The sequence below is a fragment of the Sceloporus undulatus genome, chromosome 10 (assembly GCF_019175285.1).
Source record: "Sceloporus undulatus isolate JIND9_A2432 ecotype Alabama chromosome 10, SceUnd_v1.1, whole genome shotgun sequence".
NCBI classification, from domain to species: domain Eukaryota; kingdom Metazoa; phylum Chordata; class Lepidosauria; order Squamata; family Phrynosomatidae; genus Sceloporus; species Sceloporus undulatus.
In genome coordinates this window covers 1,357,769-1,384,037 of record NC_056531.1, presented here as the reverse complement: position 1 = coordinate 1,384,037, position 26,269 = coordinate 1,357,769, and the positions used below count along the sequence as shown (strand labels likewise).

Below are 26,269 nucleotides of genomic sequence, written 5' to 3'. Positions count from 1 at the left end.
GCGCAATTAGGGTGCATTAGTTAAATCCAAGGCATGGGCTAAATCGGGTTCACACTGGTCTTGGCAAACGACAGGACGGGTCCGTTTGTAGAAAACGCTTCCAGGGGACAAAGGCTGGATCGCCGGGTTGGTCCAGGTCGCCAGGAGCTGGCCTTCGACGCCGTCGTACCATGCCAAGGTTTCCAAAGAGCAAATCCAACCCCCTCTTCAAAGAATTGGAGATTTCAAAGATGGCTAGAATATCCTGCTTAAAATGCAGAAGCAAAACCCAACCAGAAAAAGCACCACCTGGAGTGGCACCCTCAGGCCACCTCCTTTGCATGGCACCATTTTAGGGGGCACAGATTTCAGGGCTTGGCCCTTCTATGTCAGTCCTCAGGTTTAGAGCATTGCCTTGACAAGTGTGTGTGTGTGCGCGCGCACACACACACACACATATATATATATATATACATATATATATATATATATATAGAGAGAGAGAGAGAGAGAGAGAGAGAGAGTGAGTGAAGCAGTTAATAAACATAAGATATATACACACACACATATATCATGAGTAAAACGTTTCAGCTTCCACCGAAATTTTAATTAATGATTTTAATTAATTAAAATTAACTAGTTTTTTTAATAATAATAATAATAATAATAATAATAATAATAATGAGATGCAGAACCCCGGGGTGCCCTTAGCATCTGCCTCACGTTTCTAGCTGCCTAGCTTTCACAGGCTTGGAGCTACGCTGGAAGTAGATAGACACCGCCATACACACATTTGCCTTTATTGCTAGAGATAGATGATGATTATGGTTTGTTTGCTTTTTATCTTGAAAGATAAGGTTAAAAGTATAACCTGCTTCTGAAGATGATGAAGTCTATTGACTCAGAGCTAATTAGTCTTCAAAGTGCTTTTCTCATTATCATTTTAAGACTGTAGCAGATTGCAAAGTTGGTTTCCACTGTGCTCCATAACAGAGAGCTCTTTCCTCCCTTTTTGTTGTTCAGCTTATGCTGTGAAGCGAGGTTGTGTCACCCGAGCGATTGCTGTTGTGTGAATGTTGGGTGGTCCTCATAAAGACATTGGCCACAATCCTGGTGGGGTTCTCCTCCAGAAGCAGTGAGTAGCTCAAAGTTGCAAGAGTGGAGTTGTTCATACAATTGTGCATGGTTGTTTATGGTTGTGCATTGTGGATGGAGATGCACAATTTGGTTGCACAACATTGCAATCGACTAGCAAGGCAGCATTGTGGACCACCACATGACTCCTTGAGCATGGCACAACAGGACTCAGTGATCGACATGCGTTGTGCAACGTTGCTGTTCTCCCCGTCGCTTGCGTAGTGCTGGCTCAGCGTATCTCTATGTGTGCTCTTTACGCTGCACAGAGGGGATATGGTACAGAAGCCATCGTGTCACATCACCAACGCTGGGTTTTGCTGGGAGAAGAGCAAAGTAGCACAAGTACCTTTTCAATGACACCCTTTTTCCCTGCTTGTTTTTCAGAGTGTTTTTGTACCCAGGGTTAATTCATAGTTGGCCCTGGGACAATTGAATGTGACAGCTCCGGAACATGCTCTGAACTATTCCTCTAGGGCCGAAAGCAATTATTGATGGCCATAATTGTTCTTCAATCCCATCAAAGGCTGCCTTTCCTTCAACCCAATATTCTTTCGCATTGATTCCTGGTGCTCTCTCGAGCCCAGCGGGGGAAAAAAAGCAAACACTGGTGATCCATTTGGATTAGGCTCATGGGATGTCAGTGAAATGGGAAGAGGGCACATGTGTTTCCTTTTCCCTTTCCCTCCCCCCCCCCATCCTTGCCGACTTTCATGTTTGCAATGGAATTGCATCTCCCCATTTCAGAGAAACGATTATTCTAATCTGAAAGGGACGGATTATCGCAAAGCACCCTGCAGGAAACTTAATCAAGGAGAAATGGCCCCAAATGGTCCTTCTCAGGTACTGCAGGAGGCCTGGCGGAGGTCTTTGATGGATAACTGGGGGATGGAAACCATAGGCAAGATAGTTTCCAAAGCTTGGAACCATGGGCCAGGTTGGCTAAGGGATTCTGGGAGCAGTAGTCCAAAAATGGAACTTACCCAAGGTTCTGAGCCCATATTTTTGGGACCATGTGCAGTGGTCATGCTCACTTGATAGCAGCAGAAGCGAAGTTGCGCATGTGGTCCCGTAACGCATGCGGTAGCACATTCGAGTACGCAAAGTAGAACGTGATTGTTATAGCTTGCCTTTGTACACTGAAATTGCACAATGGGTTGTCGGCCATGTGCATTGACCGTTGGTCCACAGACATTGTGCTGCGTGGGTATTCAGTATCAGGGTTGATAACTCCACTGGTGGATACTTACTCCGTGTGGAAGCCATGTGAGATCTTGGCCCAAATATGCCCACTCTGCATGTCCAAATATATACCAACCAATCACAGATCCTGGCCCACAACTGCTCACATTGCTTTTGCAGGGTGGCACAAAACACCTGCTCATTCCATCTCAAAGGTTGGTTGTGGGTCATTGGAAGGAATATTTGGGCAGGTGTCTATTTTTGATGTGTATGGACGGAAATCAGTATGGGAGTTACGTCTGTGAAACTGAGTTAACGTTTGTGGGAAATAAATTGAGCTGTTTTGCAACATCTACCATGATGTTGCTATGTAGGGGAGTCAGTGACATGAGGTCTGAATAAGGCGCCATGCCCTGCCATCAATGATGGGCACCTCATTCCAATCTCAGAATGAAGCACCTCACAGCAGCAGTAGTGGTGCCAGGTGGCACAATGGGACATATGTCTGAACAGCCACCTGGCATCACATTGGAGGGCCCCAGGTAACAGAGCAGTTGGTGCAGCTCCAGGACCAGTTTGGATATTCTGGCCCATGCAAACAGGTAGCTCAGATGCTAAAGTAACCAGGCTAGCCTTGCAGCACTATGCATCATAATTTGGATTAAGGGACCCTATTGGCCATGCTGCCTCAGGCTGCAAAATACCTTGGACTTGACCCAAAAGGCTGGGCTTTCCTTCACTCTCCATGTCTTTTTCGGCCTTTCTCTTACAGCACCGAAACACCCAGCTGCCTGTCACTTTCTGCCAGCGAGAAACTCTCAGGGGAGCCCCATCCAGCTCAAGAGATCGCAAACGCGAATGGCTGTGTGAGACTGAAAGACAGCAAGGAGCATCCCAGGCATAAATCACGCAGGTAAGACTTAGGGCCCACAAAGGACAAAGCAAGGGGTTGGGTGTAGAAGAGATCAGAAACGTGACTCTGAAAGCCGGAATTCCAAGGCACCCCTCCGATCCTGCAGAAATAATCCAGTTTGATGCCATTTTAACTTCCATGCCGCAATGCTACAGAAACCTGGGATTTGTCATTTGCTCTGGCACCAGAGCACTCTCACAGAGCAGGTGAAAAATCTCGCCAAACTATAAATCCCGGGATTCCGTAACATGGAACCATGGCAGTTAAAGTGGTGCCTAGGAACCAAACCAGTGGATTCAACTGATAAGAAGGAAAAAGATTCCAACTAAACTTTAGGAAGAACGTTCTGACTAGAAGAGCTGTTCGACTGAGGAGGAGACTACCTCGGAGGGTGGTGGACTCTCCTCTGGTGTCACAAGAAACTACACTTCCCAGAATTCCATTGCATTGAGCCATGGTATTAAACTGGGGTCAAACTGGATTATTTCTACAGTACAGTTGCAGGCTAAGTAATGACACCCAAAGAAATACATCTGCTCAAGCATTGTTTTGCTCTTCCCTTCTGTGGCATTTTCAGCTCCTTCTTTGCAACAAGAAAAACCCTTTTGCATAATGAGAGTTCTGCCAAAAGGAGACCCACTCACTCACCCACTTGCTATGCCAGGGGATGCTCGGATGGTTGTGCCGAGCATTGCTCCAGAGATGCCTCTTTGGCTCAAATCAACCCTAAGGAACAGGGAACGCCATCCCTTTTACCTCCCTGCGGTGCATCGCAGCTGCACTTCTCCCCCTCCACCCTGAGCAGCCTGCCTTTGGAAAGACTGCCTTGGAAAAGAATTGCCTGCCTCCCCGGTAGAATAGGCTGGGGAGGCGCAATTATGAAATAGTCCATGACAGCAAGTTAAGACATTGCGTAGGCTTGGGATGAGGATTTTTTTACACCCAGGCAAGCACTGTTGAAAAGCAAGCAAAGGGGGAGGGGACGCTTTTAAAGGTACAAACCGGTACATTGCTAGCTAATCTTTGTGGACCCAGAGCTCTCTTATGCATCAGTGGACTCCAACACCCATCATCCCCAGCCATCTGGCCCATTGGTTAGGGGTAATGGGGTTGTACTCCACTGCAGCCTTCGCTTGGTGGCTTATGAGAAGCCCTTGGTGGCAATGCCAATTGGCCACAACAAGCCGCCCTCCCCGTGGCCACATGGGGCTTCCCTTTTTCAGCCCGCTGAGCTGTAACAGTTTTGGGATGACTCTTTTTCTAAGAGACGGTGGTGGCATGCACCCCAAGGCATGCCAGGTCTAGCTCCACTGGAGTGGCCATACAGTGCAGTGGTTAAAATGTTAAGGCTGACAGTTTGGAAATCCAGGAGCATGCCGACACTGAGCCACCAAAACCAACCGGCCCCATTTCTGGAGGGTATATGTACCAATGTGTCTTGCCGACTTGTATTAATGGTATACTTACTGACGATGCTCAGTTTTCTTCCCAGTTAGGGCCAAGGCGTACCAGGGATTTATACCAGAAAATAGGATTTCCCCTTGATAAATAGGAACCATCAGGATCTATAAGGATCCCTCCTACCTACCTCCAACCTCTGGAGATGGGAAGACCCAAGACTTTCTGATGCCAAAGCAAAGGCTATAGCCGGGTCCTTCACCACTCCTTTGTCTTTAATCCCCCCCCCCCCCCCGCTGTCATTCATCCCTGCTTTCCCTCTGTGTTGCTCTGAAAAGGAGAAATGAAGGCGGCAGCGAAGCAAATTGTTATTTAAAAGGCTCTATTTGCTAAACTGTCCCTGGAATTAAGGTGTATGGTGGCTTTCGTTTCCAACTGTTTCCCAGGACTTGGTGGAGGGGTTAGAAAACCAGCCTGCTTCAGATCTTTGGATTTTCAGTGAACCGGTCTGGTAATCCAAAGCACATTTTTAATTAGACTTAGATTGCAATCAGAGAGAAACAATTAAAGTCTGATCAGCTCACGGAGGCGTCAAAAGGCAGAGAAACTGTCACCTGAAGATGAGAGGCAGGCTTCATATCTGTCAGCTGTAACTCACCCTGGAGGGCCATGGCTTAGGCATCAGGATTTTACACCCTGCGTCTCGGGTTCAATATTTTTGGGAACGGCCCTGGCTCCGAAAGGAATGGAAGATAGGAATCTGCGATGACAAAACGAGAGAAACCCTTGTTCTCAAGTTAGTGCTGTCCGGGAGAAAAAAAGAAGCTTCGGTTGATAATGCAGGCCTCTAAAAATAGGTGGTTTGATTTCGAGAAAGACAACTGGGTCCTTTGTAATGATAGTCCTTGAGTCTCGATGCCGATAATGGAGAGTAGGGGAAGGCGCATCATGGCCCTTATCAAGAAGCCAACAGAAGGTGCTGCTTGGATCACGGAAGAAACCTTCCTCAGCATCTTTCAAAACCTCCACGGAAGGGAAAATAAGCACCGGAACGCTTTCTAAAGGGGAACAGACAATGCGAAAGGGACAATATGTCCCTGATTAAGCTGCGTCTGCTGAACAAATGGCTCTGTTCCATCACTCCAAATCTATACGCTTTCATAGAGAGCATGGCTCCCATCAAGTCACCCTTCCTTGTGCCTTTTTGCTCCGTCACGCTCTCCTTGTGTCCCTCTGAAGGACACGGGAACATGGCATCTCAGACCATCAAGATGGCATCCTTCCCTCACCAACTGGTTTTTGGGCTCCTCTCAGGGCTGACCCAAGACATTTTGCCATCAGAAGTGAAAGAGTTCCAACTTTTCAGAAGGGTAGGAAGAGGAGATCTCTCTTCCATCTGGCCGTTTAAACTGGGTTCCTGTGTATCGGTTACTGGTCTAAATCCGGTTCCTTGATCCCACCTTGGCTAGCACACTTCTTGAATCAATGGTAGGTCAACAAAAACCGACAGATGTGTCCCATCCCAGTGTCTCATAAGCAGAGATGGAAAGTGGATGGGGGAAGCCATTTTTGGATTTACCACACACCCCCCCCAGAAACTTCGAAAGCTTACCACAAGTACATTGTGCATTTCAGTTGGCAATAAAGGTATCACAGATGGATTTTTGTTTGCACCCACAGAATGCCACTGGTCATGCTTTCTGGATGTTTCTCCATTGTGACATTTTAGGTCAGGGATGGGCATCGCTGAACAAATCTTGGCAGGGATAAACCTGTGATAAGTTTGCCTTAAGGTCACCATAAATCGGAAACGACTTGAAGACACACAACAACAACAACAACGTGGGCAACTATGTGAGAGACGGGCCAACTACACACCCCCAGCTGGCTGAAAGACTTCCATCATCCATCGGTCTTCTTCTCAAAATAGCGACAGATAGTAGCATTGGACATTACCGCACTACATCATTATAGCGCTATTACTCCACTTTAACTGCTGTGGTTGCCTCCTGTGGACTCCTGGCATTTGCAGTTCAGGGTCAGAGCAGTTAAAGTGGAATAATAGCACTATAACAGTGTAATGCGATAATGTCCTTCCTGTCACTTCGTGTCAACGTTCTGACCGAGATTGCAGAGGAAAACCGTGGCATTGGGAATGTGGGAGTAAATAAATGCACTAAATATATGGGGAGCTGTGGTGCTTGTGGGTGTTGGGATTGTTGCATTTACATGTGTTTGAGGGCCTTTCTGCCTGCTTTGGGAGCAAATTGTCTGAAAATGAAAAGGAAAAAAAATATATAAAAATAATTGTGAGGTTGGGGCATTTGGGGGGACAGAGAACCACAAAAGTGGGGTCCAAGTCCAACATGCAACCTATAGTTCCGACCCTGTTTTATGCCACATTCTAGGATATTTGGGCAAGCTGAGGAATTGCTTGCAAATTTCAAGTTGGGGTCGAGAAGGAGGCCATGGAGGAGGGCGGCCTCTCCCTGCACGGCTTCAGCGGGCGCCTGGCGGAGCAACTGGTCCACTTCCATGCCATGCGCCTCCAGGACTCCCTCTTCCTCTGGGTTGGGGACCGGGCCCACCTCGGCAACCTCGCCGTGGCCATGTGCACCCCGCGCGACTCCATTCCAGCATCTACCTTACTCTTTGGCGATGCATCTGACAGTACCTCCAGTTCTTTAGCTCAAAGATTAGCCAGCAAGACTAAAAAACAGATTTTCGTCAGCTATAACATTCAGAACACAGACAGCAGCTTTATTCTACTTGTAGAAAACCGAATCAAGGAAGAAATGGCAGCTTTTCCAGACAAGTTTTAGCATGGTGTCATTGTAGTATATGTGTTTTGTTTGTATGTCTTTTGTTTCCCCATTTATTTTTACATAAAGTACCCGTTTTTATGTTAAAAAAAATTCAAGTTGGATGAGATCCAAATCTAAACTTTTCTTGGACTTTGCTTTCGTCTCCACCAGGCGCCCTGTCGCCGCTCTGAATTGTCCTGAACCTCTTGCTGGTCAATTGCTAGTTAATGTGCCATTTAAAATCATCAATTGCAATTTGCTACAGAATATATATATATATATATATATATATATATGAGAGAGAATCAGTCGGGTGCCTGGCCTTGCAGCCGTTACGCTATGCAAATGAAGTGCCGATTAATTTATTTTCATACATATTTACGGAGGGAAGCCAAATGTATAAATCTATTATAGAGTTGTTAACCTCAATAAATATGTCTTAAATAACTTGGTGCCAAGTGAGTTAACATACAGTAAACTCTCTCATTATATCGGCAATAAATCCTTCGAGGAGACAGTTAATTTCAAGCATGACTAAATTACCCGGAACGTGGCAATTAAACATTCACCCTGCGTTGCGGATCTGCCACAAAACGCCATCCTTCATGGGCGGCCATACTTTGGGGATCCAACCTGTCAAGGCATTGATTGACATGTGCAAATTTGATATCTTTTCCTCCTTTCCCTTCTCCTTTCATCTCCTAAAGCCCACCTGGCAATGAGGACTTTTCGCCACCTCCTACCAAGGGGAAGAAGAAGAAGAAGAAATCTACCCGAAAGAAGCGGCGGAGGTGAGTGGAAGAACGTGGCTTGACTTAGTTCTCTTTTCGGACAAGAGGCAATGATGCCTTCAAAGTAGGGTTCCATTCGCACTACAGAATTATGGCAGCATCACCAAGGGAAGCAATAGCCTCCGTTCTATTCTGCCTTGGTCAAAACTCACCTGGAATATTGCATCCAGTTCTGCCATCAATGTCTTTGACGTTCTCCATGCCTTCTCCCTAGGTCTCCGTCCTATAGCCTCTCCCCTTTGAAGAAGAAGAAGAAAAAGAAGAATTCAAAGAAGAGGAAAAGGAGCAGGTATGCTTTTCGAGGCTACATCCCCAAGCGGATTCAAATTTCCCCTTTCCTAGCAGGGTTCCTTGTCTTCGACAAGCTGTGGTTGAGACTTAGGGCATCTCTGCACTGGCCAGAATACTCCAAGTAAAATGTTCCAGTATGCCAGAGCACTCCCAAAATATTCTGGCCACAAATTCCCCCTGAATTGCCCCCATTACCAATGCTCTCTCTGCCACAACAGTGAATAGCTGCCTTGCCATGCAATCCCTGTTCATTGCCCGGTGCCACCACTGAGATCACAACAAGATGCCCGGAAATATTGTCGACGCTGGGCACCTTGTTCTGACCTCAGACCGGCTTGCAGCCACAGCAGCGGTGCCAAGTCGCTCGCAGGGACCATGTGGGAAAGCAGCCACCCATCGTCACTGGGCGTAAACCAAGGTGTAGGTGGAATAAATATTTAAAACTATTTGGAAAATGTTTTTTAAAAAGTCTTTCAAGTGTGCAATTTTATGTGCAGTTTTTTCACTTTCACAGAGGTCCTGTGCACCTAACCCCAGCAAATGTGGAGGACACACTGTATATTTCTGCATTCACATGCATTGCTGTTGCTTTTTTGGACTGGGTTCTTCGTTTGGGTTTCCAATGAAGTATAAAGAGGTCCAGGACGCGGGGCCAAAGCCTTGAACTGGATGCGGACTGTCTTCACGACATTTGCACTCAATTCGGCCTTTCTCTCCTTAAACCCAGATTTTAAAACCTAACTTTTTGTTCTGGGATTTTGGCTCTCCGGAAATATGGATTTAAAACATTTCTGTATTATTTTGTAGGTTATCTTCAAAGAAGAGAAGGCACAGGTAAGGATAATAAAAGAGCTGGAACTTGGCTAAGCAGCCTTGAATGATTCTAGAATCACAGGCTGAACCAGCAATCCAATAGATAATTAGTAAAGCTAGCCACCAATGGGTGTATCCACACCACACAATTTATAGCCCTTTAATACCACATCATGGTTTTGCCTATTCCCAGGCTTTGTCTTTTCTGGAGGTACTTATAATTCTGTGTCAGAGACACAGCTATAATTCAGGAGAATGTCTGAGAGAATTCTAAGTACCACTCCAAACCAGAAGTCCCAAGGTTCTGTAGGGTGCGGCCATGACAGTTAAGCGGTATCCAACTAGTACAATTCTGCAATGTAGGTACACACCTCAGCTGGCGTCTTGTTGGTTAGTCCCACCTAGAGCAGACCTATTCAATCAATGGTCAAGTCAACATGTAGGTAGATCCCATTGACTGAATGAGTCTACTCTAGTCAGGATTAACATCATTTAGGTCTTTGTCCGGCTGGATATGGCATAGAGGCCACTGGTGACTGAACCCTCGCCTTAAGGCAGGGGTGGAGTAAGTGGAGCCCCCCAGAAGCTATTGGACTGCAACTCCCACCATTCATCACCCTTGATATCTCTTGACCCTTCCAAGAACTCACTACTGCTTCTGGTGACTACCCATTGCGCATGCTAGGCCGAACCAGCATAGAAATGAGGTTGTCCAGGCCCCTTTGCACAGTGCCAACCAGATGCGTTGAACAGCAAAGCCCACCAGCCACATCCGACATGGTGGTGGCTGAATGTTGACAGACGTTGTCAACCAAAACACCTGGAAAGCCCGAAGATGAGAAGGTTTTCCCTTAGATCTGCATGCCCCTAGGAGATGTTTGACATCAACAAGTAGAACAGGAGTTAATTAATCAATTGGCTTTTTTTCGTTTAGTTCCTCAAGCCCAAAAAGCAAAAGGAAGGAAGAGAAGAAACACAAGAAACAGTAAGTAGAGACGGCCGTCTACCTTTTTAAAGTAATCGCCTCTGTGCCTTGCTACAAAACCCAAGACCAACCGGTTACCATAAGCATTGCAATGAGAATTGATTAATGACTCAGTATGCTTCTGGTTGTTTTTGTGTTATCTTACACAATGATTGCGCTTTGGCCCCAGGGGCTGTCTTCCCATTCCCTTAGTCACTCTGCCTGCCCCTTTGCTTTGTGTTGCTAAATTGTATTTCCAAAGCAAATCTTGCAGCCATAAAGGTGGCGTTCTCACCCCTGGATCAATCTACAAAGACATTTTGCAGAGCTAAGTGCTATTGTTCTGGTCCTGACCATTCTATTCTGTTGTTCTTCCCCTCTCGTCCCAGGTTTTTCTGGGGTGCGGGGTGAAACAAGACAATATGCTCACCACATTTTTGTAGATCTGCTCATCCAAGTGGTGGAAGATATCTGTTTCCCATAGCATGTGATTTGCCTCACCTTTGCATCTTGCGTAGTTGTTTTCTGATTGCTCATTGGAAGGTAAACATGGCCTTAAAGGGCTGACTGCTGAGGCATGTATGTCTGAGGAAATCCCACTGTAGGAGGTAAACACCGGTTAATTTTAAGGAGTACACATTCTCCTTAATGGCAAGTTTGACCCATAGTGAACACTGGATGACTCGGTCCTCACTGAAGCATTTTGGGGGCCTCCTTTTGCATTAGGATATATATATATATATATATATATATATATATATATATATATTCCCTAAGGTTTTGGGGGACGAACAATCCTTTCACAGAGGTCGCCTAAAACCATCAGAAAACACATATTTGCATGTAGCAATGAAAATAATTTTATGACCAGGGGTCACCACAACATAAGGAACTATGCGGCATTAGCAAGGTTGAGGACCACTGCCTTAGACAACCAAGTCTTACCGCTTGACAATCATACCTTGATTTAATTCTCCTATGAATTTAACATAACATTTAACATGTAGCAAACAAATATCTGATTGCCGTTCACTGTGGGGCCAGTTGTCAGCCAGATTGTCAAGTCCTTTGTCCCATCATCCACGGGCCTTTGGGACACCTGCAAACTAATGATGCATGTATGTGTGTGTCTGTTTGTGTGTGTGTGTGTCTGTTTGTTTCTCCTTCTTTTCCAAAGCTCTCACAGTCACTCTCAAAAATCCCACCGCCCCCACCATCGCCACTGTCGCTCTGATTCGGAGAGCACCAATTCGCGCTCCGAAAGCTGTGGAAGCAGGTAAGGAGTAGTGCCCCCTAGAAAGTATTGCCCCCTAGACTTTCAAACGCTGCCCACCCTGAAGTAAAAAGAAGGCGGCTCCTTTATGACAGCGTGGGGTTGCAAACTTCTTTTCCACAGGCCTAGGACTGGATCCCACGAAGAAGGGCATAAGGCAAGATGGAAGCATGCCCGGCACTCTTCGAAGAGTGCTCGAAAGCCGGACGGTGCCCTCGAGGTGACTGCCACCACCCCATCCCTCCAGAACCGCCGTTCTCTCTCTGCCACTGAAATGGTAAGCGTTTCCCCATCTGTTCCATCGGCTCAGACAAGGGTCCAGGGAATCTAGATGCAATTTTTATGAGCTAATTACCGCCATATTAGACGAGAGTCCTTTTTAAAAAGCTGCATTCATTATTAATGGGATCTCTCTTTTTATATCCACCCCTCTCTCTTTCCACGGTGCATGGAAAGGGTCCATTTTGCACATCGAGGGGTAGGTGGGGGAAGAAAGGGTGGGGAAAGCGGATGAGAGCGATGGCTCAAACTTTGGCCCATGAATAATAAAAAGAAGACATTTTACGAACACAGCAGCCTCCAGCAGTGACATTTTACCAGGGTGGGTTTGTAAGATCCCTCTTCTGCTCAACGGATGAGTTCGCTCATGGCTGCCTCCTGCGCCCGGGTTTTTTTCCCTCCCCCGCTATTCCTCCGAGGCACAAAAAGATTAAACCTATCAAAGAAAACATTTATGTCTAACAGGGTGTGAGTGTCCTTGCAAGAAGGAAGATGGTACGAGGTGAAGGGAGCTTTAACTGGCTCCAAGTGAACATGCCCCCGTTTTGGGTAATGCCGGTTGGCTGTTCCCACGGATGTTAATCGATGCTGTGCGGGCATCCAAGGAGAAAATGCACAACCGAGTCCCGGGGGCATTTTGCTCTTCGGCGGGAAGATAGCAGCCCTGGCTGGGGTCCAATGTGCACTGTCAGCTCCGCTGAAGTGAGGGATCACTGGCGTTCAAAGCAGGCCCAAGTGCGACTAATGCCAAGAATCGTATGTGCCCTGCCAGTGCTGCCAAGCCCAAAGGAGGATGAGAGATCCAATTTTAGCTTCCTATCTAGTGAGGCAGGTACTTCCTATTTTCGAGGAATGCTCTCAGATGTGCCTGTTCATGCAGACTCTTGCGCCAACGGGGAACCTGGGAAATTCTCCTAGTCACTCAGCTTAGAGTTTGGGAAACATGTCGTAGCCTTGGGGTCACATTTGGGGTCACGCAAGGCAAAGAGGCAAACGGGATTTTAGGGTCTCCTTGAGTTGGGTAGTGCAGTGGGCCGTAGGCTGAAGTCTGAAATCGCCCAAATTGATTTGCATCCATTGACAATGAAATGACATATCAGTGAGGGCTGTGGACCTGTGCCAGGTTTGTGCCTAAATGTCAACAAAGCCATCCAAAATTTTGGACCTATTTTATTGTTCGTTGTATTTTGCATATCTGCACCTTGGATTGCTCCTTTACAGTTTAGACTAACACCCAGAGCACATTTACTGCATCACAAATGGGGAAGCCACCAGCTGTAATATTTATATCCAGTTGGGCCCAAGTTGATTTTCCCTTGCCAGTGGCCTTGCTTGGATAGGTGGCTTTTTGAAGCTAGCTCTCGAGCCTCTTGGTGTTGGGTAGAGAGTGGTTCCCTTCAGCTCTGCAATTCTAAGGCAACCGACAATTGTTGCCATCAGCCTTTCACCCCTGGGCAAAATGAGGCACTTGTCTCAGGCACTGGACTGCCAGGCATGGCAACTCATGATGCCAGCCCCCATTGCTTCTGTGCCCTTCTCAGAGCCAACCAGGCTTCCAGTGCTTGATATAGGTTGCCAGGCTATCCCAGACCCTGAGATTTCAAGGCTGCAACCTGAGATCTAGAGATGCCTCCTTGTGATATCAGAAGAGGACTCAACTACTAGTTGAGAATACTGGGAATTGGATGGTATCTCTCCATGTGAAGCAAGACAGTTTAGGGAAATAAAAGAGGCTGTGTGGCACATGTTTCTCTGCACTCAAAGAGAAAGCATTGGCCCAGGGACTCCAAAGAAGCAGCCAAAGGACTGCCATTTCTTCTTCACCGTAGGGCCAGTCTTGCTCCCAACCTAATGTTTCCCCACATCTACTTTCTCCCTCATAGGCCATAATATCCCTATCTGACCTTTGAGATTCTCTTCCAGCCATTTGTTAAGAACTGATTTCTTGCCTCTCCATCGGTGATATTTTGAACCATTTGAACTGTCATCATTTTGAGCGTCCAAGGACAATGGTATTAACTGGGCGAGTCATGCCTAATAGTTCACATTTATTTTGATTTCAGTTGTTGGTGGGCCATGGTCAAGCATTTTGAGGACCTTGACAATGAAGCCTGTTAAACAGATGTCCTGATTTGCACTGGGACGACTCAAGATGAATTATTTCACCAACTAATGTTACTGCGTTAGCGTTAACACAAGTGTTCCCAAGCTTGGCCTTAAAGGTGCCTCTGCGTAGTGAAGTAAAGCAGAAGGTTTTGAGGGAGATGGCCTTTTCTGTGGTGGCACAGTGGCTATGAAGAGCCATCTGCCAAGAGACCTGCCTGTCACTTTTTTGTAGGAGTATTTTGCTGCCTTTTAAAAAAGTTCTACCAGCCCCTTAAAATCGGCAAGGATCAATCTGCAACCTGCTGTTTGCAAACGGTATATTTTTAGCCACGCTGTGAAGCTGGCTTTTATCTCTGCATCGACTATTTCTTTTGTCGTTGTTGCAGCCTCCGCTTCTGTAATATTCCATTTTCCTATTTTTGCCTTTTGCTCAGAGAACAGTAGTTTCAGGTGGGCTAAATAAAGGATGTGAATCAGGGCGGAGAGATCGGTGGCCCTCTAAAGGGAGCTGCATCTCCCCTTGCCAGCCAAGCTGGGAGTTGTAGTCCAACGACATCTGTGGGGGTGGGGGTCTTCCACCCTGATGTAAATGTGTCTTAGCTACTACCAATCTCAAGGGGGAAGGGTAAATGTGGTTGTGGGGGAGAACCATGTATTCCATCTTGAGTTGTGATCCTTTTTCTTGAACGTCTACCAGAAGTGAGCCCAAGATTACAGTAGAAATTGCTTATGCTGTAATGACTCCATCTTTGGCAAAACAATCTAACCAAGACATCTCATAGTGAGCTGCTCACAAAGGCACAGACTTGGATCTAAGGGACATATAAAGTCGGGACAGGCTGGGCCCTAGAAAGGCAGTTGGCAACATTTTTTTTACCAACCCTGCTCCTATGCCTTTAACAGTAGTCTTGCAGAAGTTAAACCGGCAGAGCTTTGCCCGTCACTTTATTGCCAGTGCTGCGGGTGAGGACATCATCTTTGCCTACTTAAGTTTGGCATAGGGGGCTTTGAGTAAAATCACAAGAGCAGGGCCAAGGAGAAAATTGGTGACCATCCCATAAGAAGAGAGCAAGGCAAGGAGCAAAGTTGGGGGGGGAATTTGGGAGCAGAATACTCCTGGGACAGTCCAGGGTATTCTAACAAGTGCAGAAAAACTCATATCTTCCAACCATTTTGAGACCTTGGAAATTACTTTTTTAAAAAAGGAACTAGTTACTTTTCCTCAGTACTCTGATGCCCCCACAGGTCATTATCTGTTACTGCCATTGCATTCTAGAAAGACATTTTGTGGAGTGACTGATTACTAGCCAATTGCTGTTCTGACTGTGCCATCAGACAATACAATGCTCCCCCCCCAAGTGGTCAATTCAGATATTACACTTTGGAAATGCTGAGAATAATGCAAAAGACGCTACAGAACAGCTACCCAGGTGAGCCCTCCTCATCTTCTCCCCATTGCTCAGACTGAGCCAGCACATACCCAGGATGCATCTCAGGAAGTAGACCAAGTCTGCACATGCTTATGCTACAATGCCTTTCGCTCAGTTAATCTTACAAGATCCCCTTGTACATTCCAGACTAACACAGCTGAGTAGTTTAGGGGCCTGTTCTCTTGCCTAAAAGGTGGGATATCTTTTTACGGGGGTGCATGCACGCTGGAGTATGAGTGGCTCGTGTGCCTATGATAGAAGCGACAGGTCCAAAAGTGAACCGGGAAAGAAGGGAGCGAGAACGCCACAGCGTCTGTGATCTGTGTCAAAAAATAATAATAATATGTCGCTTTGCATAGATCTCCACTTGTTATGCTGCTGGGCACCTCCCTCAAAGGAAAGGAAATCTTAACTTTGAAGAAGGAGCTTAAAACACAAGAAAGACCCCCTTCCCCTGATAAGAGAGTTCTCAGCAAAATTGCCGGTTCCATCCATTTCAGAAAAATTGATAGCCACTTCTCTCCGAGGGGCCATTTGGAGCCGAGTTAACAGGCTTGTTCAGTTTAATTGGAAAACTTGCTGCGATTAGACTTTTGTAACCTATTAGGGCGTGCTGCCTCTTGAGCTGAGCATTCAGTGGAAACTGAAGCTGGAGGTGCAAGTAAAATACCTTTCTCCCCTCTTTTGATGTTTCTTTTTGCTCCTCTTCTCTGTGGAATAATGTTTTGACCCAACCAAAATTTAATTTCGGAAACTCCCCCTCCCGATCCTTGACATTTTTAATCGGACGTTTGAGTCCCACCAAGTTTGGGGGGACCTCCATTTTCGTAAGCATGCTTAGTTGAAACCCTCTAGGGTTGTTCTGTAACACAGAGAGTGCCACTGTGGAAGTTCAGTGGCAATGTTTTCTGGAGTAAAGAATACTGATTTCAGCCGGAACTCAGTGCAGGACTTACAACTTCATAAGTGGACTTACATCTGCAAGAACAGGACCGAGCAGTTTCACAATGTCCATATTCACCAAGGGGCTGCCATGATGTTACTCCTTCAAGAAGCCAGACAACCCCTGGGTGACCTTGGGAAAGTCTCACACTCTCAGCCTCCTGGGTGGCTAACCTTGCCAGGATAGGGTTGCCATAAGTTGGAGTCAACCTGAAGGCCAGAGTGAGGAGAGCAGAGGGCAGAACCGTGCCCATCTCAAGAAGCTCAGGCAAAAGCAAACCGCTCCAGCCCCTCCTAGCTTGCCTGATCTTCCTCGCTATAACTTTAGCCATCCTGAGCGCACTCTGATCTTGGCTGGCCACACATGGCCTGCTTCTCCTCTGCGAAATGGTAGAGGGTACACTTTGCGGGCTGCTTCTGGAATAAATGGCACCTTCTTAAACTAGCACAAATGGCCACATTTTTCTTCTGTGCTCCTGGGCTAATCGCAGAGATGCAGGGAGAGCCTTGGAGCTAGGCTCCTGTCACCTGCAGAGAGCACAGCCCCGCAGCGCTGGAATGGAGCAGGGATTTACCAGCCCTGTTGGTTTTAGCAAAATTCATCCGAGAGCGGTGAGCTTTCCTTTGCTGGCAGTATTTATGCGGGAGGGGGCATCTCTCAGGGAAGTGGCCGTTGCCAGATTTCTGCGCTGGGCAGGATTAGAAGGCCATCCAGGTCCCTTCTGGTTGTTTTTGTTCATTTCGGGTGAATTATGTCCACAAGATGGGGGCTCAGGCATGCTCTTTCGGTGCACCTGATTCTCTGCAAAAGGGGAAAACAACTGTGGCGGGTCCAGAGGATTCGCCATAGATTGCACAGATGGGCAAAGATGGAGGGACAAAAAAAGTCCCCAAACTGGGAAGTGTCCAAAAGTGCCCTTCCAATTTTGGAAAACAGGTACCTTGTTCTGCGATCAATTTTAAATGCCTGGGGACTCCCAGGAGAGACAACTCACACCCTTTTAGGGCTAGAAAAGGAACAGTCAGGAGATTTTGGAGGGATTCACGACCATAAAAGCACCCCTGCAGGCCACATGCGTATTGCTCCGTGAGCGGCACCTTGCTTTACCCAATGCCCAAGACACAGCCAGGCAATCGTATGTGGATTTTCCGTCATGAACCTGAGTGGGCCACACTTCAAAAGCGGGCCATGCTTTAAAAGAAAAAAAATCCGCCTCTGATTCCCTGGCTGCGTCTTGGGCCTTGGATCAAGCAAGATGCCGCTCACTGAGAAATATCCTGGGGGAAAATGCCTCGATGATGAAGTTCGTAAACTGGGTTCAACTGGCCTTGAACTGGGATTATCCTAGCAATGCAGGGTTTTGAACTGAGATAGTTCTGACCATGCACAGAGTGCTTTTGCCTCAATATGGAGCAATGATGGTAGGCTCTTCTATATCTGGAGATGCTTGGGATTCAGCTTAGCAAGGTGGACCCAGACAGCTCAGGTCCATCCGTGGTGATGCTTGGATCATTTTAGGAACGTTTTGCAATCTCTCTTGGAACACGAGAAGGGAATGGAAGGCTCAAATGCCTCCTACTATAGGAATGGGCCTGCCTTCTTTTCCCACGGGCATAATATTGGGGGACGTAGCCGGATCAGTGGGGAAAGGCCGGCATTACTCCTTGAAGCCAAGATCCCTGGTGACCCTTTGGATCTCGCTCACGTCCTTCTGCTGTTGTAACGTCTTTTTTTCCCCTTTCTAATCCTTTTTAATTTTGGGGTTATCTGTGGGCCGGCCTGCAAGCTGAAAGGGGATGCATTGAGTCGATTGCCTTGTAAATCCCAGCTAATCGACCTGCCGCACGGAATTGACTTGAAGGTGATGGATTTTTAAAAAACGGTAGCAAAAGCATTTAAAAAATCAGGCCTAAAGCGACTCTTGGTTGGCACTGTGGATTGCAGAGAGGGGTTATGGCTTCTTTTTTTTTGCTTCTCTCTTGTAATTTGAGACTCTAATGATGGACTTACGTTGCCCGCTCTTCCCTTTTTCTTACACCTTACCCTACTAAAGGAGGAAATCTTGATTGGTAAGTGGATGCTAACCGCAAGATGATAGGGGCTTTATTACTAGAGGTCACTCAAAAATACTATTAGCTAGACCTTCTCCGAGGGGAAAAAACACACAAAGCAATATGTCTGCCTTTTTCTCCAGAGAGAGTTGTTTTGTTTTGCCTTTTCGTTGGGGTTTTGTTTTGTTGTTTTGTTTTGTTATTTTCCTTAATTCCCCCCTTCCCCCCCCCCTTTTTTTGGTTCTTTTCTTTTTTCCAAAAATTACAAAGGTTCATTTGCCCGTTTATTATTTATTTTTTCCTTTACGTCATTCGTAAATATTGGTTTTCAATTGATGGGATAAGCTCTCCATCTCCTTCTTATCGAGGTCAGCTTTCTTAAAGGAAATTCAAAAACAAGGAGATATTCATCTAGGGCACGATCCAGCCAATGTTAAGCCCTGATGGTTATGGAGAAGGAACCGTTGAATTCCCATCTGCCCCAGCTAGCATGGCCAGTTGTCGGGGATAGTGGGAGTCACAGTCCAACGATGACTTATGCAACCCGAATTTATACATGTTTCCTTGGAAGTAAAAACGATTTACTAAAGTGCAGTGGGACTAAGCCTTGCATGCAGTGCAGTCTTCTGCCAACTGGAAGCAAGTCCCACAGTATTCACTGGGATTGAACTCTCATATTAGTGTAAGCTGATAAAACCGTAAAATAAAAATATAGAATTGAATTTATGAGCCCTTTGGATCATAGCTTTAAGCTGCGGCGATTCCAGTGGCGAGAACGTAAATGGATGATTAAAACTCTCCCACTGAAATCAATGGGATGCAGAAATGCTTAATTTTGGCTGGATTGTGCTCATAGAATTTGGTTCCGGTTTCCTTTGATTTCTAAAGCGTACGCCTTTTTCCCCCTCTTTTTTTTTTACAAAAAGAGACGTTTTCTTTTCTTTCTTTTTTTGCTTTCCTTTTGGTCTCATGAAGAAAAGGTTTTGTTTTTTTAAGTCTGCTTTGATTTATAACTTTTTAAACCTTTAATTCAATATGGATAGCATGCTTATTACTTCTTTGCATGATGTCTTTTTTATATTAAAAAAGAAATCTTCCAGTTATATCCAGGGGAAAAGAAAAATACATTTTCTTTCTTTCTTTCTTTCAGGGAGATGTGGTGTTTTTTTCCTTCTTTTTCTTCTTTTTAGTTCTGAATTCTCTTTCTTTGTTTCCTTTCTTCCTTCCTCTTTGCTTTCTTCTTTCTTTCTTTCTGCCTTCCTTTCTTTCTTTCTTCCTTTCCTTTGATTACAGATGGTTTTTTTAAAAGCTGGTTTATTTGTCAAATGAAATAAATAAGTCATAAAATAAAGCCAGGCAATGCTAACATGCACTCCCTAATGCTGACCATATGTGTATGTGTGCGTGTGTGTATGTGCGCGTGCGCGTGTGTCTATCTATTTTAAACCCTGGCCAAATGGCTCTTTTGCTTGCAGATTTCAAAGACTGGGGTTTCTACTGACCTTTTTAAAAAAGCAGAGGGTCAGCTTGGCAAGTTAGCCAAACGGAACGGAGAGCCCCATGAATACGACTCAGGGAATGACACTTCTTCCCCTCCATCCACTCAGACAAGTGCGTCCAAGTCAAAGGGCAGAGAAGACGAAAGCTATCAAGCCCCTGACGGCTTGGGCCCAACCTTCTCTCCTGGGAAGGCCAGCAGTGGAAGCAGCTCCGATTCAGGGAATTCCTTCACCAGCTGCTTCTCCCGGACCAAGGGAGCAGCCCTGGAAGAGCCAACCCCAGCTCCATGGATGCAAGAGAAAGCTCAAAGGTGAGCCGTCGCTCTAAAAATCTGCACGACTTGCCCCCATGCTATCCCCTTCGACAGGTTCACAGACGGAAACTGGGACGGAAGGGCTGAGCAACAACCAAGTGAAGTCAAGGCGACACAAATTGCTCATGAGGGTGAGCACACCAACTAGGATATGCTGCTGCAGTTTGCTTGTGCCTGAGCCTACTGGGAAGGGCAAAATTCTACTCGGTCCTTTCCTCTCCTCTCTACCGAGTGCAAATACCCTTTGCATTCTGAACTCCATTTGCAGCGACTGAAGTAAGGCAACAACAAAGGGGGAAAGTGGGAGGAGAAGGAGAGAAAAGTGGGACCTTTGCACAATGGTCCCACTGCTGGCTCCATTTGCGCAACAGAGCTACATCTCCGCTCTGGGGAACATGAGCATTGCACAACATCAGGATCCACCATTACATGATTGTAAGTCAGTTTATGATGCTGTAAATACCTAACAGGATGGCAGGCTTTGCGTTCAAGGAGGTTTCAATGGTAATGGCTGTGGGACGCAGTAGACAAAATTAATAACCATCTGCCTGCCAAGATCAACATACCACACCTGGGGTCCCCACTTTTTGGCCAGTTCTAGCTCTCTCTTGTGGAGATGAGTCCTAGGGAGGAAAGTGGCTTCCCCCATCCTATGGGACGGGATCTCCATGAAAGTGAGCTGGAGACATTTTTGGCAGACCTCTCATCGTGTTTGGGTAACAGCCCTGGGTGTGCAACGTCTCTTTTCAGAGAAGTGCCACTGCAGTCGGAGAAGAAGAAAACAAGCCTTGTCTCGGCCCCTTTCTCTGGTTCTCCGCTTATCCCATGTCTCCAGAATGGATCCTCTTCTAGCAGGTCATCTCTGGAGTCCGACCGGTCCCATTTGGTCCACCACAAGGCCAGTCCCAGGTCTTCCCAAAGCAGATCCTGCTCATCGGACACAAGGTGAGCTCTTGGTTGGGTATATATATAAGGACGCCCATGTCCAAAGTCCACACTCCATGGAATAGCAAGGAAGAAAAAGCAGTCAGGGGACAAGAACAGTGACAATCATGGTCATTTTTTGAAGCCCAGGTCTTCATCGTCGCTGACTGTATAGCAGTGGTTTCCAAACTCTGGTCTTCCAGGTGTTTTGGACTTCACCTCCCAGAATACCAGGTGGCTGGCCAAGCTGGTAGGGTCTTCTGGGAGGCGAAGTGGAAAACACCTGGAGGACCAATATTTGGGAACCATTGCTGTATAGCCAGACCCTTTTTTTCAGTTGAGTCTTTAGAAACACAGCTTAGGCATCTAAAGAGAAGAGGCAGACCAAGGGACCCAGAGAATGCAAACACTGCCAATAGAAGGAAGGGGACAATTTGCAAAGCCTCACTCTCTGCAGATCTGGAAATGTAGGTATGGATGGAAAATAGCATTTGGAGGACAGAATTCTTATTCAGGGGGGCAATGCCCATGTTTTGCCTCCCCCAATAGCTACACCCATTGCTCAGGACTATTCCTCCTGAAGTGTAACACATTTTCTATTAGGTCTAAGACCACCCAAATCTCTCATGCTGCCCCTACTGTCTCCTGCTTCTCTGCTGTTTCCAGGTCCTACTCGAGATCTCCCAGCTACTCACCCAAGTCATACAAGAGAAGTCCCAAAAGCAGGAGCTCAAGGCCGCGACGTAGCCCCAGTTATTCTCGATACAGTCCCCCTGGCAGGTATGTCTCTTGCACTCGCACTCGCTGTCCTGTTCCCTGGACGAAATGACCCCACACCCCTGAGATGATACATTTGGGTCCTTGGCATCCTCTGGAGTTTGTTCCAGGACCCCCGTGGAGGCTCAGGTCCCATTAAAGACAACGGCGGAGTGAAATGGCGTCCCTTATCTAACATTGCAAAATCAAGCTTTGCTCTGTGGAATGTATATCTTTTTGAATATTCTGACTTCGGATACTTAGGTTGGCCCAGTTAATCAGATGGACCGTATAAAACAATTGCATACATTCGTGCCCTTTGAAGCTGAGATGTGGGTAACCAGGCCTGCAGAAGCAACTATATGCCTACAGGGGGTAGTATGGGACTGTTAGGTAGCTAGGATCCCTGCTAGTCAGCCCTCTGTAGCCATTGATTTTTTTTATCCATACATTCAACCATCCACGGCTTGAAAATATTCAAATATAATCTGAATTCCAAACCTTGTTCTTGCCATTTTATATAAGGGACACCATTTCACTACACCATTATATTTAATGGGACTTGAGCAACCATGAATTTTGGTATCCACAGGGGACCGTGGAACCAAACTCCAGCAGATGCCAAGGATCCCCTGTATATTCCTTTGTGTCTTATCTGATCTCTTGGTTCCTCGTCCCGGAATTGATATTCTCAGGCTTTCCGTTCCGCTCACTCCGTACGTCTCTGCCTTAAGGGCCTTTTGCACCACAAAGTTATAGCACTTTGATTCTGCTCTAACTGCCATGGTTCTACGGAATTCTGGGATTTCTAGATTCATGGGGTATTTAAAATTGTCTGCCAGAGGGCAGCAGTGCCTCTCCAAACTACAAATCCCAGGAGTCCATAGGACACAACCATACCAATGGAAGTGGGATCAACGGGTTGCAAAGCCAACCCTTAGTTGTGCAACTGTAGCCATTAAGCCCTCTCTTTCTCTATCAAACATGTCATATTATATATATATATATTCTTTGCTTAAAATGGTTCTAAACAGCCAGCTTCCATACAAACCCAAAACAGACAATTCTGCATTCTCATTTAGCTATGCCGTCCCCACCATCCAAGAAATGAGTCAACATGGCCCATGGGCCACAATTTTCCCACCACAAGCTTTTCCCAAGCTTAGCCAACCATCAGGAATTCTGGAAGCTGAAGTCCAAAACATTGGGAACACCAAAGTTTGCAAACCAATGAGTTAGAGCATTGTACTGGGACTTGAGAGATTTGGGGTCTAGTCCCCCATGAAACCCTGAAGCACGGCAAGTGCTCTGGGCCCAGTCTCAGCCTGGCCTACCTCATAGGGTTCTTGTGAGCATAAAATGGGAAGCAAGATAACCACACATACCGCCTCGAGCTCACGAGAAGAGAGATGGGACAGAACAGGAGCTTCATAGTAGATCCCTCCAAATTTTGGGAGCCATTTTTGACCCTCTCTGGGGTTCTCTTTTCTTAGAGACCGTGAACAAGATGACAAATACAGCTCCGTCGGGAAGGAGTCACACAGACATCACAGCCGCCGACGTCGCAAACCATCGTATTCCCCCCTGAGGAAGCGCCGAAGAGATTCCCCTAGCCACCTGGAGGCACGGCGCATCACAAGGTATGCTCTCCATCACTGTCCATCACACATATTATTATTATATTCGCTTTTCCCCACAATGGATGGATTTGTATCACCTGTACAGGATCCAATGGGGGGCTACTCCTGTAGTCTGTCCATTGATTGTAACCTCAAAACCCTTTTGGATTTGCTTTCTGATAAATTATAAAATTAATCAATCAATAACCCTTCTATTACAATGTTCAGAAATGAGTGCCAAACCTTTCCGTAGCCACAAACGTGAAGAAATAGGTTGTTAGTAGACTCCGAGGAACCTGAGGTTTGCCAAAGTACAAAGAAAAATCTTTTAACAGCAAAAACCAAGGGAGACACATATACATAGAAACACACAATGCGCACACCCCAGCCAATAAATAGCATAATAAAGGCTGAACGTGACTAGTTAACCTACAAAATATTGAAAGTCAGTTGGGAAATAAAAAATCTTGAGGGAGAGGTTCCTCCGGTTGGAAAGAATTGGCTGGCTCTGGAAAACAGAAGCTCTGCTAGAATCTGCTGCAACATTTTGTAAAATAAAGAGATCACAGAGCAGAATTTAGTTCACGCTGCCAACTTCTTTCTATCCGTTTTGTCTTAAGATCCTTTGACATACTAATTCTACAGGTTAACATGGCTATATCTTTGAATTCTACCATTTCACTAGGCCCTTGTATTTCATGGGACTTGAGCACCCACGGATTTTGATATCCACAGGGGGGTCCTGGAGCTGAAACCTAGCAGATACCAAGGGCCCACTCTACGTCTTACCGTAATCACTCTATCATGTAAGCCTTTAAGCCCATGAAACGGCTGTGCACCATTCCCCTCTAATGCCCTGTTTTGGTCTCTCTTTGCAGTGCCCGAAAGCGTCCCATCCCTTACTACAGGCCTAGCCCTTCCTCCTCCTCTCCCAGCAGTGTAAGCAGTTACTCCTCCTGGTACAGCTGCCTCAGTCACTCGCCCAGCCGGAGTTACTCCAATAGTAGGTCCAGCCGGAGCCGGAGCCGGAGTTGGAGTAGTAGCAGCAGCAGCCGGAGCCACAGTTCAGGGGCAAGGAATAGCCGTCGGAGCTGCAGCAGGAGCTCCGAATCCACAGGCAGCTATGACAGCATGCGGCGTTAAGTGATCCTTGGGCAGCTCCAGTGGGATGGACTCCGTTTTTTGGACCCTGGGCCTTTCTTTTTGTTCCAGGAATCAACCTGTTGGGACATTCTTTGATTCATCAAAGGCAAACGATGTCACTCAGCCACAACAGCCCTATAAGGCAGGACATATCCAGTGGCACTGTTGGCTGCGGCATTCCCCGAACTGTCCAAAAGAAGTTCTAATTTTACTGTTAACTTAAAAGCAGCCTGGTTTGGAGAGAGGCCTTTTTAAAAAATGAAGGCAGTGGAGTGGGAAAAAACAAAGGATTAACTCTTTTCCTTACAATGTTTCCTCCTTCAGCGTTGACCCAAAGGGCGAGTAGCTTTTTTGCGGTGGATAGTTTTAGAGAAACTCCGCCGCATTGCTTCCCCGATGTATTTCGGAAGAGGAGGGTGTCGCACTGCAGTTAAGTTAAAACTAAAACTTCAAGACGATCCTGTCACCGATTTCCCTCCATCACATCCCTTCCAGCTGGAGCTTGGGAAAGTTAACGTTTCAGGACTACAAGTGGCTTGGGGATTATGGGGGCTAGCATCCAAAAAAGTAACCGTTTCAAGGTCCGGTTCCTGCTCCGCTTCCGGAAGCGGCGAGCTACGCTGCTTAGTTATGACAAGGAGCAGAGCCAAGGTTGCAATCTGAAATCCCAGACCAGCCCAAAGTAATAACAAGGAGGTAAAAATTCATCCAGACAAAGATTTGTATAGTCTGAAAGAAGAATTCCCAGCTGTGGCTGTAAAGATTGTCAAGCTCCATTCCAAAAGAAAAAGAGGAAGATGGAGGAAGGGAAACCCTTGAGCCCTGAACATTTAGATTTATTCTCCCATTTTTTAAAAAGGACGCCTGTCTTCTCGATGGGTTTCATTGCCTCCGTGACCAGAAACGTATTGCAGTTGGTGGAGGCCAACCAAGTTTGGCCCTGGCTTCAATGCACCACAACGCAGAACCCACCACAGACTTTGGATACTCATATTTTTACAATGGGATATGAGCCTCCGGGAAGCTTTTGGACAGAAGGGCCTTTGTAAAACCTGTATAAATAGAAATGAAAGCCTCAATGTTGTCTCTTTAATGGACAGACGGTGGGGAGGATCTCAGAACAAGCCTCCCTGATGCCATTTTGTCCCCGAACCCTGGCCAGACCATCTGGCTCTGTGGACTGCAGCAGGATGGATCCTCTGAGAGAGACTATCCACAGCCATATTAATTCATGGCAGCTAAGACTCCTTCCATTTCTTCGACGAGTGCAGATGTGTCACTTGGGTTATTTATTATTGACCGTATTTATTATCTTTGGGATTCCGGATGTGTGCTGAAGCAGTGCGCTGCATTTGCGATTAATATTTAATTTATTGCCAATTTTTGGGCATGTTAACTTATTGCTATGTTTTGTATTATTTTGTGTCAGTTTTGCAAAATGCAAGGCTAAAGGATGGCCCATCCAGGTTCTGCTACTGGGTTGTTTTTGGCTGCTTCCAATCTTCCCATGCCTGTTTTCCTCACCCGGGCAAGCGGTGCCTGTGGTGCCAAACCTCCAAATTGACTAGGACCAAAAGAACCGTGTGTGTTAGGATGAAAGTTACTGTTGGTTTTTATTATTATTATTATTATTATTATTATTATTATTATTATTATTATTATT

General features: G+C 46.3%; 2 protein-coding genes across 2 annotated transcripts in view; both read left to right on the top strand.

The window, feature by feature from the left end:
- SRRM4 (serine/arginine repetitive matrix 4) overlaps positions 1-26,260 on the top strand; it is a 64,242-nt gene extending 37,982 nt beyond the window's left edge. The window contains exons 2-13 of the mRNA XM_042441523.1: positions 3,068-3,208; positions 8,118-8,201; positions 8,416-8,490; positions 9,300-9,326; positions 10,240-10,290; positions 11,447-11,545; positions 11,666-11,819; positions 19,827-20,161; positions 20,915-21,109; positions 21,755-21,868; positions 23,338-23,484; positions 24,342-26,260. Of these exons, the coding sequence (XP_042297457.1) occupies positions 3,068-3,208; positions 8,118-8,201; positions 8,416-8,490; positions 9,300-9,326; positions 10,240-10,290; positions 11,447-11,545; positions 11,666-11,819; positions 19,827-20,161; positions 20,915-21,109; positions 21,755-21,868; positions 23,338-23,484; positions 24,342-24,606 (1,687 nt within the window). The 3' untranslated portion in view covers positions 24,607-26,260. The remainder of the gene's footprint in view (positions 1-3,067; positions 3,209-8,117; positions 8,202-8,415; positions 8,491-9,299; positions 9,327-10,239; positions 10,291-11,446; positions 11,546-11,665; positions 11,820-19,826; positions 20,162-20,914; positions 21,110-21,754; positions 21,869-23,337; positions 23,485-24,341) is intronic.
- On the top strand, positions 7,055-7,623 carry LOC121916463 (proteasome assembly chaperone 4-like). The gene has a single exon (XM_042441522.1). The coding sequence runs from the start codon at positions 7,075-7,077 to the stop codon at positions 7,426-7,428; it is 354 nt and encodes a 117-aa protein (XP_042297456.1). The 5' UTR covers positions 7,055-7,074; the 3' UTR covers positions 7,429-7,623.
- Positions 26,261-26,269: the final 9 nt, after the last annotated feature.

Coding starts and splice junctions, on each gene's coding strand:
- LOC121916463 (XM_042441522.1), top strand. CDS start 7,075: ATGGAGGAGGGCGGCCTCTCCCTGCACGGCTTCAGCGGGCGCCTGGCG.